This window comes from Hippichthys cyanospilos, chromosome 9 (assembly GCF_059441005.1).
Source record: "Hippichthys cyanospilos isolate Australia breed blue-spotted pipefish chromosome 9, RoL_Hcya_1.0, whole genome shotgun sequence".
Classification (NCBI taxonomy): Eukaryota; Metazoa; Chordata; class Actinopteri; order Syngnathiformes; family Syngnathidae; genus Hippichthys; species Hippichthys cyanospilos.
In genome coordinates, this window is record NC_142377.1 from 19,509,521 (window position 1) to 19,528,521 (window position 19,001).

General features: G+C 40.0%; 2 protein-coding genes and 1 long non-coding RNA gene across 5 annotated transcripts in view; 2 read left to right on the forward strand and 1 right to left on the reverse strand.

Annotated features, from left to right (window-relative positions):
- On the forward strand, window positions 1–7,820 carry tnfrsf1b (tumor necrosis factor receptor superfamily, member 1B). Of its 2 annotated transcripts, none has more exons than XM_088423806.1 (9): window positions 1–1,396; window positions 3,167–3,272; window positions 3,626–3,751; window positions 3,829–3,987; window positions 4,806–4,899; window positions 4,969–5,192; window positions 5,786–5,878; window positions 6,933–6,991; window positions 7,103–7,374. In XM_088423806.1, the coding sequence occupies exons 1-9, from the start codon at window positions 1,343–1,345 to the stop codon at window positions 7,235–7,237; spliced, it is 1,050 nt and encodes a 349-aa protein (XP_088279932.1). In that variant the 5' UTR covers window positions 1–1,342; the 3' UTR covers window positions 7,238–7,374. The 2 variants fall into 2 exon arrangements, with proteins under 2 accessions (XP_088279932.1, XP_088279931.1); XM_088423805.1 differs by having other exon boundaries at window positions 6–1,396; window positions 7,075–7,820.
- LOC148419336 (uncharacterized) lies at window positions 5,968–9,929 on the reverse strand. Its single transcript, XR_015866630.1, has 2 exons — window positions 9,766–9,929; window positions 5,968–7,456 (listed from the first exon to the last, which is right to left on the reverse strand). It is a non-coding gene; the product is annotated as an uncharacterized LOC148419336 (long non-coding RNA).
- The window catches only part of trim62.1 (tripartite motif containing 62, tandem duplicate 1), a 27,378-nt gene continuing 16,924 nt past the window's right edge, over window positions 8,548–19,001 (forward strand). The window contains exons 1-3 of one of the 2 annotated variants that reach the window (XM_088423804.1): window positions 8,548–8,609; window positions 11,581–11,768; window positions 11,889–12,102. In XM_088423804.1, the coding sequence (XP_088279930.1) occupies window positions 11,695–11,768; window positions 11,889–12,102 (288 nt within the window). In that variant the 5' untranslated portion in view covers window positions 8,548–8,609; window positions 11,581–11,694. Of the gene's footprint in view, window positions 8,610–11,580; window positions 12,103–19,001 lie in introns of both variants that reach the window. The other variant, XM_088423803.1, reaches the window with a different exon arrangement.

Genomic DNA, 19,001 nt, shown 5'->3' on the forward strand with positions numbered 1-19,001 from the left:
ATAGCTCAACTTCAGTATTGTCGTTTCATCTCTATAGATACTCACAAAGTGTGGGAGAGGGATTTTTTTTTTTTAAATTCTGCAATATGTAACTGGAGCAAAACATCCTTTATATTGTAATATTTGTCTATATCGGGAGGCATCTTGGGATGTCCATTGTAAGTCTTCCATAATGTCAGCAGTTTTCACAAAAGACAATATGACTTCAAGGGAGGTGCAGCAGTGAGAAAAGAAAAAAAAAACTTTTTCTTTTAAACTGCTCAGCTAACTGCATCTTCCATATAATTGAACCACAAATCAAATGATGAATGACCTAATTAGAATATAAATAGGAAGATCAAGTGGATTTACATTCCATTAGGCCGGCCGCTATTTGCAGAAATAGTCATTTCGACTTGTAAAACCGAATGAGTTTAAAAGGTTAAGTGAGGAGTTTTAACATGTTTTTCTAAAAACTTTAAAAAAGGAAGTGCTGACTGATGAGCGAAACTTGAAAGGTCAAACACAAAGCGATACTAGAACATTTTCCCAGGAGAATGCCTGGATTTTATCGGGAACACATAGAGGTCATTCACACTTCTGAGCCTATTTAATTTTTTTAATCTTTCTTTTTTCAATGACCAAGAATGCTTTTCTGCCTCTGATGTCACACATCCTACGACAGTGATATTTTGAGAAAGGAGTGACACAAATGACAAGTTTTTCAAGATATGAGCAAATCATCCAGCCTTTTTTGTTTTTCTTTGAATTGCAATTGTATTCCTGTTTTGTGGTCTCAGCTCAATTTAATCCATACTAAGCAGTTTGCCAAATAGAGAGAAATTCTTCAAAAAAAGCTAAAAATAAATTATCTAAAGCTTTGCCTTCGAAATGGCCAGTTGGATTGCGAAACATCATTGATATTCTAAGGAGAAAAACTCAAAAGATTTGCTTTTGCGGTATTCGCTGAGCTTAACCCATTTAGCATCGATAATTTGTATGCTGCTATCAGTTTTATCTTTTTTTTTTTCATTGATTTGGGTGGGCATCAGTATCACTGCCCACATAGATTTCAGAGATGATTAAGCGTACTTTTCAAACATTATAAGTGACAAAACATACGGATAGAACGCCAGAGGTCAAGATTGATTTCGTATGGCAACTCAACAAGTGCAGTTTTCTTGATGCCCTATGCAAAATGAATAATATGACAGTATCTTACGGAGTTACTTGTTTACTTGGGGGGGGTCATACATGAGAGCGAGTGTTTGCAAGTGGTAGAATTTACAGTACTTCCTTCCTCCAGTCAATCACTTCAAGGAATCAGCTGACGGTTTTGCGCCGAAGTTTTTGACCGGTGGAAATGAAGGACGTTATCGTGCTCCTAGTGATGCTGCTGGATGCGCACGCGTTTAAGGTGTGTTGAATTTGTTCGGGTGTTTGTCTTTGTAAATTGTAGCATTTGAAAATACATTGCGCATAAGACTTGCTTTACTTTTTGGACTTGTTAATGTACTTTTGCCTTTTAGTTCAAATGAATCATGGAGATTTTTCTTGATTGAATTGAAACTTACTTTAAACTTTTAAAGTAATTCATGCACGTGCTTATCTTTAAAATGTACAGTTTTAGTTGCCGCAGCATTCGTGCACATCTTAAACCGAGGGCTTCTTGGTGGTTGCCGCCTCCGTTTCCTGTCACGCTCATTTCTCTGCTGCTGTCAGCATAAATGTGTTTCAGCGATTGTTTCTGTGTGGCGCAAGTTAGCAAATATGGTCCCAAGTATTTTTCCAGGGCTTTCCAAGCAGCCTTTGTAAATTGGTGTGCTCCTCTTCCAAGCCCTTTCCTCAACATTGGTCATTATGTGAAAGCTAGAAGGAAAAATGGGGTTATTTTAGTTATTTTATTTTAGTTATTTTATGTTAGAGCAAGTGTTTTTCCAAGACCTCTGACATTCAAGTATATATACTTATTAGTTAAATTATCAATTACTACAGGAAATTATGTACTGAAATAATCAATTACTTGAGTAATCAATCAATTATATTGGTAATCAATTACTTAAGTACTAAAATAGCTTGCTAATAAAGGACTCAAAAAATCAATTACTTTTGCTTGTAACGTACGATAGTAATGTGATTTACTTCTTAATTAGCTAAAGTAATGGATCACTTTTGGACTTAATTCACAGCTTAATTGACAGCTATTTTAAGGCCATCTAAACAAAAACTTTAAAAAAAAAAGAAAAGAAAAAATACTCAGTACCCGGGATTGAATTCAAGATTCAACAATTTTATTGTCATGCAATAAAATGAAATTCTTATTCTGTTCACTTCCCCGAGGCTGTCAGCATCAAAATGTGCAGAGTCATTTACCTGCATCACATCAGCCTATATGGAGCTGCTAGCTAGCGGCTAATTTGTGCTCGACGTTGCTGTAAGTGGGCCCTAGCCACCGGTGACAGGTGCCGTATGTCAATGTCAGCATCATTAAGTCCGTTAGCGCCCTGAATTGACAGTTGAACTTCATTTCAGAATTACAATGTGTTTTGGTGCACTGGGAGTAAGGACCAGCAGTTGCAATAACAACACTACTCAAGCTGTTATGCCGTGACATGTTGCCGGGAACAACTTCAAAAATAAAAGCATAACAAGGCATTTAGGTCCATCAATTATTTAATTAACTATCATTTATTTTGAAGTTGACCTAATCCGCTTTATTTTAATGTCGTACAGAACTGCTGCTGCTGTCTCCTCTCCCTTCTTTTGACTTTTTTTAGGGGGGCTCTTGAAATGACAATGCCCTAGCTTTTCCTGTGGTTGTCATGGTAACTAACACTGACTCTGCATTGACACCGCAATATAGGAAACAGTGGGGTGCGTAGCTGCTCATATAAATGAGACATAAATCCATCCATCCATCCATTTTGTGTAGCCGCTTATCCTTTAGGGCCACAGGCCTACTGGTGCCTATCTCAGCTGTCTATGAGCAGTGGGAGAACATGCAAACTCCACACAGGAAGACCATGAGGCAGACGTGCTAACCGTTGCTCCACCAAGCCTCTCCCGAGACCCCCCCCAAAAAAAACAAAAAACAAAAACAAAAACAATGTTTGTTGCAATTTTATTTGTAGTTTCATGACTTGATTTTAATAACCAGAACTTAGAAAACTATTGTATTTTCAAGCAGGTGTTGTCGCTGCCATACCATGCAGAGTCAGGTAAAAAGTGCAACAACCTAGATCGAGAATACTTACTGGAGGCTTCAGGCTTGTGCTGCAAAAAATGTCCCCCTGGTAAGTTTTGGAATTCATTTCCTAGGTAATGAATGCACACAAAAGAAAAAAACTGTAAAGTAACATTAAGAAAAAAAACCCTACTGAATACTGTATGTGTCATTTGATGTTGTGTAGCAGGGAGATTTTCATAAAGATGCAGATTAGAACATTTTTAATAGTATTTTATATTTAAGTAACATTTGTTTTTGCCGATCGCAATCTATTTTTAGAGATCTGAAAACATCAAAGTCAAGCAGCACTTTTATCACATCTAAACTGAAAAATCGCACTTGACTATCAGGATTTTGTTAGCATATTATAGCAGTAAAGTTGAGTCAAATTTGGTGATATTTTTTTCCCCCCACACGCAGGACAGCGACTCAGGCATGAGTGCAATGCAACATCAGAGAGTGTGTGCGAGCCATGTGAAAGTGAGCAATACATTGAGAGCTGGAATTACGCGCCAAATTGCTTCTCTTGCGCCAAATGCAAAGCTCGTGAGTAGCTAGCTACCAGTCCCAATGTATTGTACAGTAGTTGTTTTTGTTTCATCTTTTAATCTGTGTTTGACCAGATAAAGGCTTGCAGTTTGCCAAAGCCTGCTCTCCCACTGCCATGTCCAAGTGTGCATGTCGACCTGGCATGTTCTGCGTCATGGAATCTGACGAGCAACACTGTAATGCTTGTCAACACCACTCGTCCTGCAAAGCTGGCTACGGAGTTTCTGTGCCAGGTGTTTTCATATTTTTGATGCATTAGCAGTCATGTATCAAGAAAGGTGGGGTCGAAGGGCTATTTCACTGTAAGTACCGTGTTTTCCACACTATAAGGCGCACCTAAAAGCCTCCATTCTTTAAAAAAGCTGATGGTGTGCCTTATAATCAGTTTTATTATTCAAAATATAATCAAAAACCAGTACCAGTAAAAATAGAAACATCGAAATTACCCCCCCCCCCCACATGTAAATTGGGCTGGGAGTACACTGCAACTCCTGCCCTGCCATTGACCAATGAAGACCCCAATTTTCATGGTTCCTGGAGCCAATCGGCTCAGAATGGAGCAAGTGCAGGGCATTGTGAATGTTTTACCACATTTTCTTTTGTAATAAATTAGAATTTCAAGTGTAAACTCTAATTGTTATCATGTTTGGTCAGCTACAGGCTTCGCTTTAATCAGACTTTATATCCTAATATAACCGCGGCTCTCCGTGAGACTATAAAGGATGGCAAGGGATAACTGTCCAGTTACTGTTTAAGGTTAAATAATTTAAGATTTAAGTAAATATGGCAAGTACATTTATAGTTAACTCATCTGTCTGCCATGCAGGAAACCTTCACAGTTCGTCTTTCTGCAATTTAGCTTTTTTTTCCCTTAAAATACGCGATGCAGTGAGGAGAAATAGCAAGGGATCACTGTATTTTTATTTTAAATCTCGGTAACTATTACAATACACCAGATGGTAGCTGACTGACCTAATCAAATATCTATCAGTAAGATGATGAGGTTTCACACCATTGGACCTTGTAGATGGTGTTGTGTTGCGCTTTCCAGGAACGGCTGACTCCAACGTCAAGTGCAAACGGTGTCGCAACGGGACGTTCTCCAACACGTCCTCTGCAACGGAGCCTTGTCGACTTCATACAAAGTGAGTGAAGTACCCTCTTGAGTAGGTTTCTGTTTCACGGCTTGCTTATCGGACTTGTTTTGCGTGTAGCTGTCATGGGAGGCCCGCGTTACAAGAAGGAACCTCTACATCAGATAGGGTTTGCGAGCCTGGCCCGTTGCCACTCAGCCACACAAGCGGGCATCGCGATCTGACTACGAGCCCAACCAGCGTGGTCTCAGGAGGAACTGTGGACCTCTTCTTTGGATTGGCGGTTTTGGAGGGCTCATCGTCATCTTCGTTGACAAAAAGCCCAGGAGCTGATGGCGAACTGGGTGAGTGACCACGTGAGCGTTAACATCTATTACTTTTTTTTAGCTTATTTTGAGGGGTCAGCTCTATCTCTTGAAAGAGGACCAGAGATCCCGGCCCCGGTTGGGCCAATGGCGCGTATGGATTTTGGTACCGTGCTGATGGGAGGGGGCGCTTGGAATTGATGCACTTTTGTAGTAAACCGTATGCACACATGCTGTTCTTCAATTCAGTCCACTGAGCATTTGCATCATCAAGAATCCTGTAATATGGATCTTTCTCTTAAAATTTTTCTATTCAAATGTATGTACTCGTTTTTACTTGGTTTTGTATTCATTTATTCATTCATTTTTCCTTTGTGCAAGCAGCACTTCATCACAGAGCTCTTGGATTATGCTCATTATTGAATGGACAACATAAATGTGACAATTACATTGAGCAGCCAAGTACAGTGCAGTTTGTGATTTGATCAGAATCAAACACTAATCTGAAACAACACGGTGCGGCTTTGTTTACCTTTTGGCTGTGATGTTTGAGTGTAGTCAAGCCTTGGCTTGAAACTTGCTCCTAATGATGTTCGATATGTCTCTAATTGGCCTATTTTTCTTGACCTTAGTTGCAGCAGTCGCCAGCATTGTCGCAACAGTCACGTTCTTCATCATTGTTGCCATCATTCTGCTTGTCCTTTATAAGACCACCTGGACCAAAGGTATGTGATTTTTCTTTGCCTTTCATGTGTTTTTTTGTTTTGTTTTTTAATATGAAGCGTACCATTAATGGCAAGGAGGAAAAGGGTAATTACAATCATTACTACTTTATTTAAAGACATAGGAAAGCTTGCCTGAGTTGAATATCAATTACATACAGTACACTAACACCAAGGTTACATACAATACACTTAATACACCCAGTAATACCTGCAGAATGCCTCCAGGTGACAGTATCACTCTACAAACAACTTCCTACAATGAGCGTTTCCACAAACTGCAAATGTGTGATTTTTGCTCTTGTTATGCAACATGTAATAATAACAATGAAACAGGATATGGGAACTTTTTTGTCATGTGAGAAAGTGTCCATGCAAATATGGATGGAACAATTCACTAATTCCATCCTTTTTGTTGTATCTTTTAAATACCATACATTTGCACTCGTTCTAGAATTTGTTTGCAAATATTTGATTAGTTTATTTACGTTTATTCAACTTATGTGCACTACATTTGAATTGAACCATTATTCAAACGTGTTTTACTGTTGTAAATTTAAGTGCTGTGCAGATAAATGTTTAAACTGCATAATTTTACAGTGGCGTACAAAGATAAAAAATACACTTCAAAGGAATAAAACCTGCCTTAATTACATGAATGCTATGGGCCTCCAATGCAACTGGATTATAATGTAGGGAATTTTACATGAAGAGTCAAATATTTTTTTGAGGCGGTACTTTTAGAACATTTTAGAACCACTAAATAATGTAAATCAAATTTAGGAAATAAAAACGCTTAGAAAAGAAATTAAAATGAAAATAGATGAAGTTTTGGAAATCAAATAAAAACAAAAATCCATTGAATAATAACTAAAACAAACAAAAACTGAGTATAGCAGAAAAAAATGTGAAAACACATTTTAAAAACTTTTTTTGGGGGGGCAGGATGAAAGATGTTTTCCATGTGGTGCCCTACATTTCTTGTTGATTCAAATTTTACACTAGCAAAATGTTCACACTCATCCTCACTCTAAACTTGACTTGCTGTCTCTATCAGGCGATGCAAATTTGCAACCTAAAGACAGCGCGAACGGAATCCTTGAGCGTGGCGGCGAAGTGAGTCATCATCATCATCTTATGGTGCATTGAAGCAAACACAAAACAATAAGATGTTGATTTCCTCCACCTGCGAGCCGCAGGTGGAAACTCTGCGGACTTCCTTCATAGCAATCTCATCAGGGGAGCAATGTCGCCTACTGCAGAGCACAGAAGTCAGTTATGATTCCGGTCACTGCGACGCCAGCGACGCTGGCTCTTTACACAGCAGCCAAGAGTCCATTGGAGCGCTGCAGTCCATGGTAGCTCTTCACCACCCTCGGCATTCCCCATCAGGTTCCAACATCCGTTTGTGCGGCGTCGGCTCCCTGAGCAACGGTCCGCACGTCGGTGTCAATAGCACATTCAACATAGGAGCTGGAGCCTCACCCTCACCACCAGTAGACCCGGAGCTTGGCCAGGAGGAAAAGTCTTTCACCGTGCCAAAACAGGAAGGAGGAAAAGAGTTGCCCGAGCAAGAAAGCGCTAAAGAAAAAAAATGCATGAACACCTCCTGAGGTGGGATTTTCTCATATAGATAATCAGGCCTAATTGGAACATTTTTCTCATATTTTTTTTATTATGATCAAGGTCAGCAAGGGCTAGATTAAAGAGTACCCTATGTGTAATCGGGTATCTGTGAACAGAATATTCTCTCAGATGGGCATAATGTATGGGGATTAAACAGGTATATGCTTTCATAATAATGTTCAATAGACAGAATGTGCCTATCCCCCCCCCACTTTGTGACAATGAACCTCGTTTTAAAAGTAAGCAAGATTTTTCCCTTTACTTCAGTAAACAGCTTTTGAACTTAAAGTGCATGTCCATAATAAATCATTCTATTGAATTACCAGTGGTGAATGCAGCGTTTCATCATCAAGATAGTAAAATACACTTTGTCACTAGCGTAGTTCATGACATCATTCATCCATTCAGGTCAACATCATCATCATTGAATGGTTATTATATTAATTAGCCGCAGTGATTCGTCACAGTAGCATCCGAGTCCGGAATGGCTCAGTCTTTTAGAACTAGACAGATAAATAATTTACTTGAATGTTTTATTTCACACTTAATAAGAAAATAGAAGACTACAGTAAGTTTTTTTTTCCACGCACACTTTTATAATAAGCTTTGGTATGGTAATGCTGCTCCCTAGTGGATGCAAGCAGAAACAGCAGCTTTTTATTTTTAACTAATAATACGCGTGGAATACACCCAATTGCTCAATTTACATCTCAACACAACTATCTTAAAAGTCAAACCTTTGCTTGAATTACTGTTCCGCGTACTTCGCAACCTTTCGTTTTACAAGCAAACCTGATGACGAGAACCTGGAGGAAATCTAGAATGTTCAATCATTCGGGGGAGGTAAGAGAGTCAAGTGATTGCAGAATATCACAACAACGCCACTGTGGCAAATTTACCGATACAAAAACGATTTTCAAAACTAATTTTTTTCGCTGTCTATTCTTATCATTATTTGTGAAGTTTCTTTTCTCCTATAAATATATTCGCGTCACCACCACCCCTCATCTTTGTGTAAAGTTGGTTGCGCCTGTTGCCGCTGTGTGTTGCTCTTCTTCCTGGTCGAGACTTGCTTCGGAGGAGCTGTTGATGTCTCTACCAGTCCCTGGTGAGTCAAACCTTAGTCCTCTTAATATCCGGTTATTCCACTAGTCACTGTCAAATTTACTCTGTATTTTATCCTAAATGCAAGCTCTTGAATTTTCCGGCTTCACGTGTTGCTTGTTATAGAAATGACTATTTAAAGGGGCTCTGCACGGTCTCACCTCTTCCCCCCTCGCCGGTGTTACTGGTGGCGGTGCTCGTTTGTGTTATCAAATCAGGCTTAGTTGCAAAGAAGCCGGACGAAAGGCCAATACATCAAGCAGGAATAAAGCTTACTCTCCCGCCCCTGCTTGTGTTTACGCACCGTTCTTCGATTTGGCCAAGACGATAAACTACGATAAATGTGACTTTAGGAAAGCAGCGGGTTAAATAGCGACCCCGGCAGTGAGACGATGCTGGTGCTCGGCAGTTGGCCAACCGAAAGTTCAATGTGGACGGTTGTAATTAAAATGCATGGATACAGGTGTTTTAATTTCATTACATTCCCCAGTTAGTTCCTCGCGTCTTTCCCCCGCCGCTAATCAGCGCCCTTTTTTTGCATTCTGAATTGTATGTTTATTCAAATTTTATAATATTTTTTTTAGTTTGATTCACTTATGTATTTAACAGGAGTGTAACGGTTCAGGGAAATCACGGTTCGGTGCATACCTCGGTTTATGGGTCAGGATACGGTGCGAGTTTGGCATAACAGGAAAAAAAAAAACAGTCCAAAAAGCATAATTCTTAGTTTCTTTAACAGACCTTAGTTCAGGTAACAGTTTGTTCAGTACAGTGTCATTTAGAACTTTTAAAACCAGTTGAGATACATATATTTTCAATTTTTTCTTAACCAAAGGTTTGAGACATCAGTCGCGTCATAATTTTTCACAAAATACATTTACAGAGGTACCTACCTAGAGAAGTTCACTACCTCAATACATTAGCGTATTTTTCCTATTTCTAAAATTGTCCGGAACATTCCAGCAGGACTGCACATGGGAGTGTATTTACTTTATCTGTATTAATGCTCCAAATAATAAATCACTCATAAAATTATTTACTTTGCAGTGGCATTTCAACCATACGCACCGCACACAAATACATGCGCACCGAGTTTTAGATAACGGATGGAAGACATCTTCAAGGATCAAAATAAAAACATGATTCAGTTGAGCACTTACCGTACTGTTCAACAAGGCGTGGCCGTTGGTAAAGCATGGTGGAGTATCACAACATTTGTCATCCTTGCTCGGCACCACTTATCCTCGCTCAGGTCGGCGATCGAGGAATAGGTTCTCATTTGTTGTAGTCTGAGCATTATGGGACGTAATGATCACCTTCACTTTGCTCCTCAAGTACATTTGCACTGAAGCGTGGGGAGTGTGTGGCCAGATTTCTGTGATTTATTAAATGCAACAGTCCCAAACAGGGATTTTTCCGGGAGTTGTTTTTTTCAGATCACCTGATTAGTGTGGAATGGTTCTGGCATAAGAGGACTCTGCAGTGACGTTTCACTAGTTAGCATTTAGCTCTCGAATTATTTGTTAATGTCTGTCTTCTGAAGTCGCCATGACACATTTTATTATACACATATTATTATTTACTATGCGCAAGCTGATCTACAGTAGAGGCATTACCCCTACCTTTTTTGGAGTGTAGATTTTGCAACTAACTTGAGCATTCTTCATCTACCTGAAATTGTATGCACCAAACTGACGGTTCGAGACAAAACACAAGAACAGTTACACAATTTTCATTATTTTATGACACTATTTTTTTACACTAAACTATCAACCAGTTATTTGGCGACTAAAATATTTAACAATAGTTAGAAGATGCATGCTGTGATTTCCAGCTATTTATTGTGAAAATGGCCCGAGCCTGATCGCAAGAAGTGAAGTACTGAGAATAATACATCGTAGTGCAATAAAATGATATACTGTGGCACCGTTAGTGCTTATCAGATTCTCGTCGGTTTCCTTGGAGTGGAAGTCAATTTTGACTTGTAAATATGCAGGAGTTTTAAAGGCCCTTTCCTACTTTGCAACGACGGACACAGTGCATTCACATTTTTTTTTCGTGTGTTTACAATGACTGAGTACTTATGAATTAAAGCTGTTCATCAAGTTGATGGAGTGATTTCAGATTGTTAATAGCGATTGACCAGCCAATGGGTGTAAGGAATTCATAAATGATGCATTGGAATTGCTGTGCGGCCTTGTAAAGAAAATATATCATAAGTAAAGTTCGCTATTGGTCTAAATGTGTTTCAATGAAGCTGAACAGCACAGTGTATCTTTGTGTTTTACATTTGCCTGGAATGCTTTGAGGTTGTTACTGGGACAATCCAAGTGGGATCAATCCGATTTCGCATTCCAATTGAATGCAATATGACTTGACGACCATGCAAGAAGATTTATAATTTCTACAAGAGGATGGTGAAGCACATTTTTCAAGGCTGTAAAAGGATGAAATGAAGCTCCTTCGCCCGTTTTACGTAATTTCTTAGCCACAAGAGGGTGCCATATCCATATTCCAAAATTAAATATGGCTTTGGCCTTTTTCCCAAAGCGAATATGCATAGGTTCACTGTAAATACATTTTAATGAAACAATTTTAAGGAAAGCCGCAAAACAAACGCCACACGTTTTACGAATTTCTTCAAGAGTTGTTTTGTTTTGAGGCGTGCTTCAACCCAGTTGCAGTTGGGGGAATTCCCACTTCCCACTAGTGCTCAATGGAAGAGCCGTATGGCAAGAATATAAAACTCAAATTGTCCTCCATTGTTCTCCTTTGTTTATTTGTGACACATTCCTCTTCTTCTTTGTGGGATTTTAGTTTCAGGTTACCACCGGATTATGGTGTAGTGTTCCAACTGAACACACGTTGACGAAAATGACATTGTGACAGCTTACATCACACTGCTTTTTCACTGGAGATAATGTTTAACCCAAAACTGTGCTATAGTTAATGATTTATGTTTTGTCTTTTGACAGAGATAAAAACCAAACCAAAGGATTTCAAATCTTTACTGTTCCATGGCAGTGAACCGCACAACTAAGGAATAAAGGGCGCCAGAGGGTGGTGCGATATTCCCCTTTTCTTCGCAAATGGCTTGCTGTCTGAAGGACGAGCTCTTGTGTTCCATCTGCCTCAGCATCTACCAAGATCCGGTCAGCTTTGGGTGCGAGCACTACTTCTGCCGCAAGTGCATCACCGAGCACTGGAACCGGCAAGAGCCGCACGGCGCACGCGACTGCCCGGAGTGTCGGCGCACTTTTGCCGACCCGCTGCTCTCGCCCAGCCTCAAGCTGTCCAACATCGTGGAGCGCTACTCGGCCTTCCCGCTCGACGCCATCCTCAACGCCCAGCGCAGCTCGTATCCCTGCAAAGACCACGAGAAGGTCAAGCTCTTCTGCCTCACCGACAAGAGCCTGGTTTGTTTCTTCTGCGACGAGCCGGCGCTCCACGAGCAGCACCAGGTCACCACCATCGACGAGGCCTACGAGGAGATCCAGGTAGCTCACACGCGCGCGTACGCATAGCTGCTCGTTCTGCTCAGGCAAGAGTGTTAACTACCCATCCAAGCTTGAATGTTTAGGGTTAGGGGATAAAGCTTTCAAATTGATTTATTTATTTTTATATCAAGCCCTTTTCTCCACCCTCAATTGCTGTGTCCACTGAATGCATACCCCACCCCACCCCACCCCCAATAGTCAGCTGTTAATTATATACCACAACTACAAATCGGAACCTGTTTGTCAAGCATCTTCCTTATGCCTTCACATAACTTGAGATTTGATTCATCAAATATATTTCAAAAACCAACAGTGGCTGGAACATATCACTAACCAAAAGAGGCTGTTGAAAGGCTGCTGAAAGATTCAGTTTTACCACACTATTTAAAAATAAAATCCATTACTCTCATATGACAGTATAATATTAAAATGTCAGGCCCTGAGTTTGACAATTGTGCCCTACCAAAATGAACAGTGTTGATAATCACTAAATATTCTTGTTCATTGATTTACAATGGTTGATACTACAGTACCGTTATGAAGCGCTTTTTAATTATGTGGTTTTAACACACACAAAAACATTATTTCTCAGTTATGATGTCAAATATACCCATTGTTAGTAAACCTGAAGAAAACAATCGTTAAGTCAAGAAGGTATATATACTGTACTCAAATTCACCTGAGACATGTTATGTGCCTTGTATTTGCAATTCTCTCTTTTAGTAAGGGAGTTATAACAGGGTGTGTACGACAATGCCCATGTCTTGATAATTACTCTGACCACTCATTTTTTGTGTTGAAAAAATATATCTTTTTGAGCTAGTAGTTTAGTTATATTGACCACAGGTTCAAGGAAATGTGACTTTTTTTTTTTCATAAATTCAAATCTTGCAGGGAAGAGTCTTTTTTTTTTCTCCTTTCCCCTCACTGCAAGATGTTGATGTGTCTTATACAATCTGTAACATAGAAACATTCCTACTATTTAAACACACTATTTGTGGAGGCATAATCCAATGACTTTAGACAAGGGCTTTGTAACTAGAGACTCACAAAATCTGATGCACTGTATACATGACACAAAAACAACATGATCTTACCTTTTTTTTTTTTTTTTGGATGGGTGTTAGTGAGTCATAGAGATGACCTTTATGCACAACACGACCCACACATCATGCTTATGGAAGATGATACTTTCCACTGAAAGCGAACATCTGATGCAGCAGTGTTTATTTTTTCCCAAACAAAATGTTAGAGTGGCTTAATGTACTCTATTTAAAAAAAAAAAAAAAAAAAGTGTGTGTGTGTGTGTGTGTGGGGGGGGGGGGGGGGGGGGTATAATGTGGGTTGCGGGGTAAATTAGCAACATTTGTTTTATTTATTTTCTTTGAACATGGTCCTTGGTATCTTGGTAGCTGTATGTCAAACATCAAACAATGCTCCCCTTAAAATAGGTTTGCTTGTTTGTACTGATCTCCATGGGAATAATTGGCACTATTTATTGGTGTAGAATTAAATGTTGATTGTTCTAAATGCTCATCTCGATCACACAGTGAATATCGACGGCATGGGTCTTTTCTGTTGGAAGTTTAAATCATCCGGCGATCAAGGACATGTAATCAGGAGCAGCACATGATGTTTCTCTTTCCCCTTATTGCACCAGCTTGTCCCGCAGCTCAGAAGCTCTTCAACAATCTGCCGTTTTGTATTCTGGCCGGAGCCTTGGAGGCTTCCCAGATTTGCGGCGCTGAAAGGAAGTATGAGCACTGGAAACAAAGCCATGTCCTGTGGTGAGTTTCAGGCTGACAAGTGTCTTCATGTGGGAATTTTCCTACAATCAAAGACACCAAAGCATAGCTTTAGAAGGTCTGTGTGTGTAGGATTAATCTTTGACATCACAATGCGGTCAGCTCCTACATGATTTCTTTTGTTTCCCAGTCCTTACCACTGAGTGAATAAGAACGACATGTCGGATTGAAGCATGTTCACGAACGTGGCCTGCAGGCACAAACAATCAACAATGCTAAAGTGCCAGAATGATATGTTCAGGGTGCGGAGTCATGCTATCACAGTTACATTGTCTAGCTTTAAATCTCACCAGATGCCTTCTTGTTGTGAGGTTTTTTTTTCTTTTTTCAAGGTATGAAAAGAGAACTTAGATCTGGGCATATATATATATATATATATATATATATATATATATATATATATATACACACACAGTTGTATATGCTAATCAAAAGCAAAAAAATCAAGCATTAATGTCGCATGTAAACACCACATAAAGAACATATTATTTATTTATATTCCCTACATACATACACCATAATCTTTTTATAGGTATTAGAACAATAGAGCAGGACACCTACAAAGGAGCACGACTGCTGTGTGCAGCATTGGTCCTGTATTGCCATCGGCGCTGTGAGCTTGCATGGTCATCTCACTGAATCGCTGTCTCAACAAGCGCGTCCTCCACTGACTCACTGTGGTTTGTTTTATGATCGGCGCCCCAAATATCTTTTTCTACATGCAGTAGACGCTACACGATGCAGACATTACGAATAATACTTTGAGTTTTACTTTGGTGCTATGTGTCATTGTTAGTCTTCTTTCTCAACTCTTGTTCCAAGATGAAACAAAAATGTGTCAATGTCATTCTCCTGGCTCAGTTACGGGCTGGTGTGAACGTGACCCAAGGTCTCGTTTTGCTCAGGTTACGCCTGTAAAAGCCTCATTAATAAGAAAAAGAAGTACAACAGCACAGCTTTGTTAGACCCCCTGAAGGGATATTCAGTTCCGTTATGGAAGACACTCTACATACTGAACATAAATACATTAAACACAACGAAAAGATTCTGGAATAAGGGGCCTACACATGAACAAGAATCCTGAGCAGTGCTTCGCTTGAATGCACTGAGATGGAACTCGGGAATCTCTCCTGTGATTTGTCACATTTCATTTTTTGCTATACAGTAACTATAAACTGAGCCACTCTCACCCCAGTTAGACTTTGCTCCACATTTGGTGACATAGTAAGGTCTTGGCTTGTTTTACATTACTGCCTACTGCACGTTTTAATGTGGTCCTTCAAACCCAATAAAACAAGACCCTTGGGAGTCGAGGCCGAGTCATTGAACACTTGTACATGTTGACCACATGTTATGTTACTGGTGGCCACTAAAGAGGGCAGCCCGCGGTTGGTCTGCAGCAGGCTATAATCTCCTTAGCCTGGCATGTCACTCGGCTGACCTCCGGCCTCGAGGCGTATTGCCTGAGGGGGCTTTACCTCCTGCCGGTTTGCATCCTTCAGCCAAATTTATGATGCACAAACAAGCCTTCAAAATCTCCCAATATCAACATGATGAGTGCTCACTCACACGTCTGGCAGATGTTCTTCAAGTACTGCTTGCGTGCGCTGATTTTTCAACATACTGTAAAAGCGCAGTTCCCAGCATCGGCTTAGTTGAGTTCACGCTGATAGGGTTTGGAAATGTAAACCCTCATATCTCATTTTTATAATACAAGGTGGATAGGCTGGATAATGAGACAATATGTCTGATGTGTAAACAATGTGATGTTATCCCAGTGCAAAGGACAGCGTGAGGAGGGGAGGGGAGGGGCAGTATGTTGCAGTGGGAGAACTTGAAATATGAAATATCCAGTACCATGCCCGAATTTGGAACAGATCCAATAATTTTGTTATGAGAAGGTCAATGCGTAACCATTTATTTAAAGTGATGTATGAATCTCCTCAGGGTCTGACCTTCATCACCAGTACACTCAGTTAAAGAGCAGCGGTACATTTACCTTAGGACGAGGTTCTTGAACAAAGTCGTGCTATCCTTAATAATTTTAATCAGGCTTCAGGAGTCTGTCGAAACTGCTTGACATCGTTTTTATAAGGCCAAATATTTACGCTAGGTTCACAATTGCAAGCCTTAACCCTCAATTCTGAATCTTTGTGTGTGTGCGTGTGTGATCAGATTTTTTTTTTTTCGTGAAGTCATTCACATTTCTAAATATATGTGATTGTGTGTGAAGGCTAACCGGGCCAAAACTGTATCGTATCCGCATTGAGTACACTGTCACGTCACACACAGCGGGCGTGCTTAACGTTTGTGTTTATGGGAGTGCCACAATGGATGGTCAAATAGAGTACCTAGCAATGATCTGATCGCTATCAATTTCAATTTGTTACATTTAAAGAGGAAATTGAGGGTGGGGATGTGTAAGGTTTTTGACCATGGCATTTTGTGCATTGCCAGCAACGGAGCAAACGAGCGAGTGAGAGAGACCACAGAGACAAAATACATCCCACTGTCCATCCATTGAGTTTTTTCATCCACTGTTATTGTTTTGGTTTTTCCAACATGCTCCCTTCAAGGACATACCGATCTGGTCCAATTCTTACCAAGCTGTGGACGGCACCTGCTTCAGTGTGAGATACTCATTGTGTTTTTCTGTATTCTCATTAAATAGCTGGCAAATGCTTAGCCAACTGAGACTTTCCTTTCCCTCATTAACATTAAGTCAGTATTTAAAAGAAAAAAAAAAGCCACGAACGTTATGAAATATGGCCTTTAAAAAAAATCATTGAACAAACAGTAGCACTATGCTTGTTAGCCGGAATGTAGCACAAAGTTCTAGCTCATTAATCGGATGATTGAGACGGTGTGTGTGTGTGTGTGTGTGTATGAAAGTGTATGACCGAGCTGTCTATTTGCTCTAAAGAAGTCTTTTCACTCTACTTGACAGCAGCAAACATCCAGATGCAATGTTGAGGGGCTGTTAATTTGAGCATATTTGGAGAGTGCATGGATACAGTAAAAGGCATTGGAAGGAATAAGAGCATCAGGCTGTGTGGTAGAATAAAGCCCATGCTGCCGGAGACGAATATGACCACTGTGATGAACCCACCCACACAGTTCTGTCATTACAAGCATCCAGATGCACCTTGCATGTCATCTCCTATCACCATTCCCGTTGGCCTGTTACCTGCCTGCAAGTTACGTGAAATATGAAAGCGCATTTGCATTTCTGCCACCTGAATCGGTGGCGCGCCAGGCGGTCTTCATCACCTTTTTGAAGTGTTCTTCGAGGCTGCCTCTCACTTTCACGACTGTCGCTCGCGTCACCACCACCACGCTCGGCTGTGCCTCTGCAGTAATGAGTCAGGCCTTCTCAAGGGCACCCACTGATGCCGCCCCCACCACCCTTGTGGTTTTGCATCACCTCGCCTGCCCTGCTTTTTCCTCAGCGGCTTCACCTCTCCTTCGCTTGGAATCTTCTCCTATTTTTCACTGTATGAATGTTTTTTTTCTCAGCTGTTAACTAGTAACTATAATGATTTATTTTCCATCCTAATCGTTCAGCAAAGCAATCTATTTGCACTGCGCAGGCAATGACTCCGCACAAAAAAAAAAAAAAAGAACGGTCAGGCAACAAACACTCAGCTTTCAGACAAAAGATATATACAGTCGTCTGATGCTGCCTGTTGACTTTAAAACAGAACTTAACTAGGTCTGTTTTAAAATGTTGTTATTGTACTTATTACTGTTACTTGTATTTGTACTTACAACTACTCATTAAATAAGCGTGAAGCTGCCAATGTGAAGTGAACATTTTTATTGACATTCATGCCAACATATTTGTAAATGCGTTTGAACGTACTTGTAGGCTAAATGCTAAAAGCACTTTTTTTCCTTATAGTGCCACGGGATATTGTGTTGCACAATGCATATTTGCGTTGGTCCTAAATTTTAACAATATATTCAAAAATTACCAAGTAAATATTATTTATTACTGTAAATTCTGGACTCTAATCTGCTGCTTTTTTTCCCCTATGTTTGAACCCTGCGGCCTATAGCGTCATGCGGTTTATTTATACATTTTTCCCGCAATGCTTCAAGCAGTCAATACATTCACCCATTCTTGTCACATATGACCCTTGAAATTACCAAACCAAATCCAATCTCCCCCTGAATAATTAGTTACTTCCACTGCTCAGGTAAGGGTTCACAAGTGATTGTGATTATACTTTCCTCACAGTTACTGGAGGTCAGCAATCACGAGCCATGAGGCAAATTAAAGTCCTAAAGATTTTATCTTGTCCAGCGAGAAGTTCTTATTCCCGAAAAAAGGACGGCTCCATGTGGCAGAACAGTGTTTATCTCTGGACGTATCATTGGTAGATTAACAGATAAACATAAGCACTTATCCGAGAAAGTGGAGCTCGAAGCGCATCCATCAAAGGCAACATTTTGTCTCGTTAAGATGATTACTTTTTGCTCGCACTTAGCTTCTGTGAGAATCCAAAGTCAGTCTATCCGTTGTGCATTGGAAATGTTGCATAGCGTATTAGTCACATGCACATGCTCTTAAATCCCTTTTTAATAGAAGGCATGAAAGATTGCTTCGATGGTTAAAAGATGGCAGAGAGCTTAAAAAAAAAACAAAAACATCCGACTAATGTATGGTGGTAGTACAGCATACTGGTGAACCTACCAAATCAGTTAGGTCACACTTGTTGACTTCCCAAGTTGTTCTAATTGAAAGCATTTTTCTCATTATTAAGACTAATACTGTGTTAGTCATGGATTCCTGCACATTTTGCAGTAAAACAAGTCAACAGACACGTAATGAAAGAACAGGAAGATGTTTACAGAGCATTACTGTTACTTAGTTGTGTAAGCATTTCTGAAATTGTCTATCTGTTGAATCTCTTGATCAAAACACAGTAGAGATGCAATTTTTGGGGAAAGTTTTTTCCTGAGATTAATTCGCCTGATATCTCAAGATATGCTGTAGCCTGATGTGATCCGCGGCATCCAACATCCAATATTTTTGAGGCGTGCTTTTCCATAAAATGTTAGTTGAACTTGAAAACTATAATACTTTTTGTG

Coding starts and splice junctions, on each gene's coding strand:
- tnfrsf1b (XM_088423805.1), top strand. CDS start 1,343: ATGAAGGACGTTATCGTGCTCCTAGTGATGCTGCTGGATGCGCACGCG. Junction 3,752..3,828: donor TTGCGCCAAATGCAAAGCTC/GTGAGTAGCTAG, acceptor GTGTTTGACCAG/ATAAAGGCTTGCAGTTTGCC. Junction 4,900..4,968: donor CCTTGTCGACTTCATACAAA/GTGAGTGAAGTA, acceptor TTTTGCGTGTAG/CTGTCATGGGAGGCCCGCGT.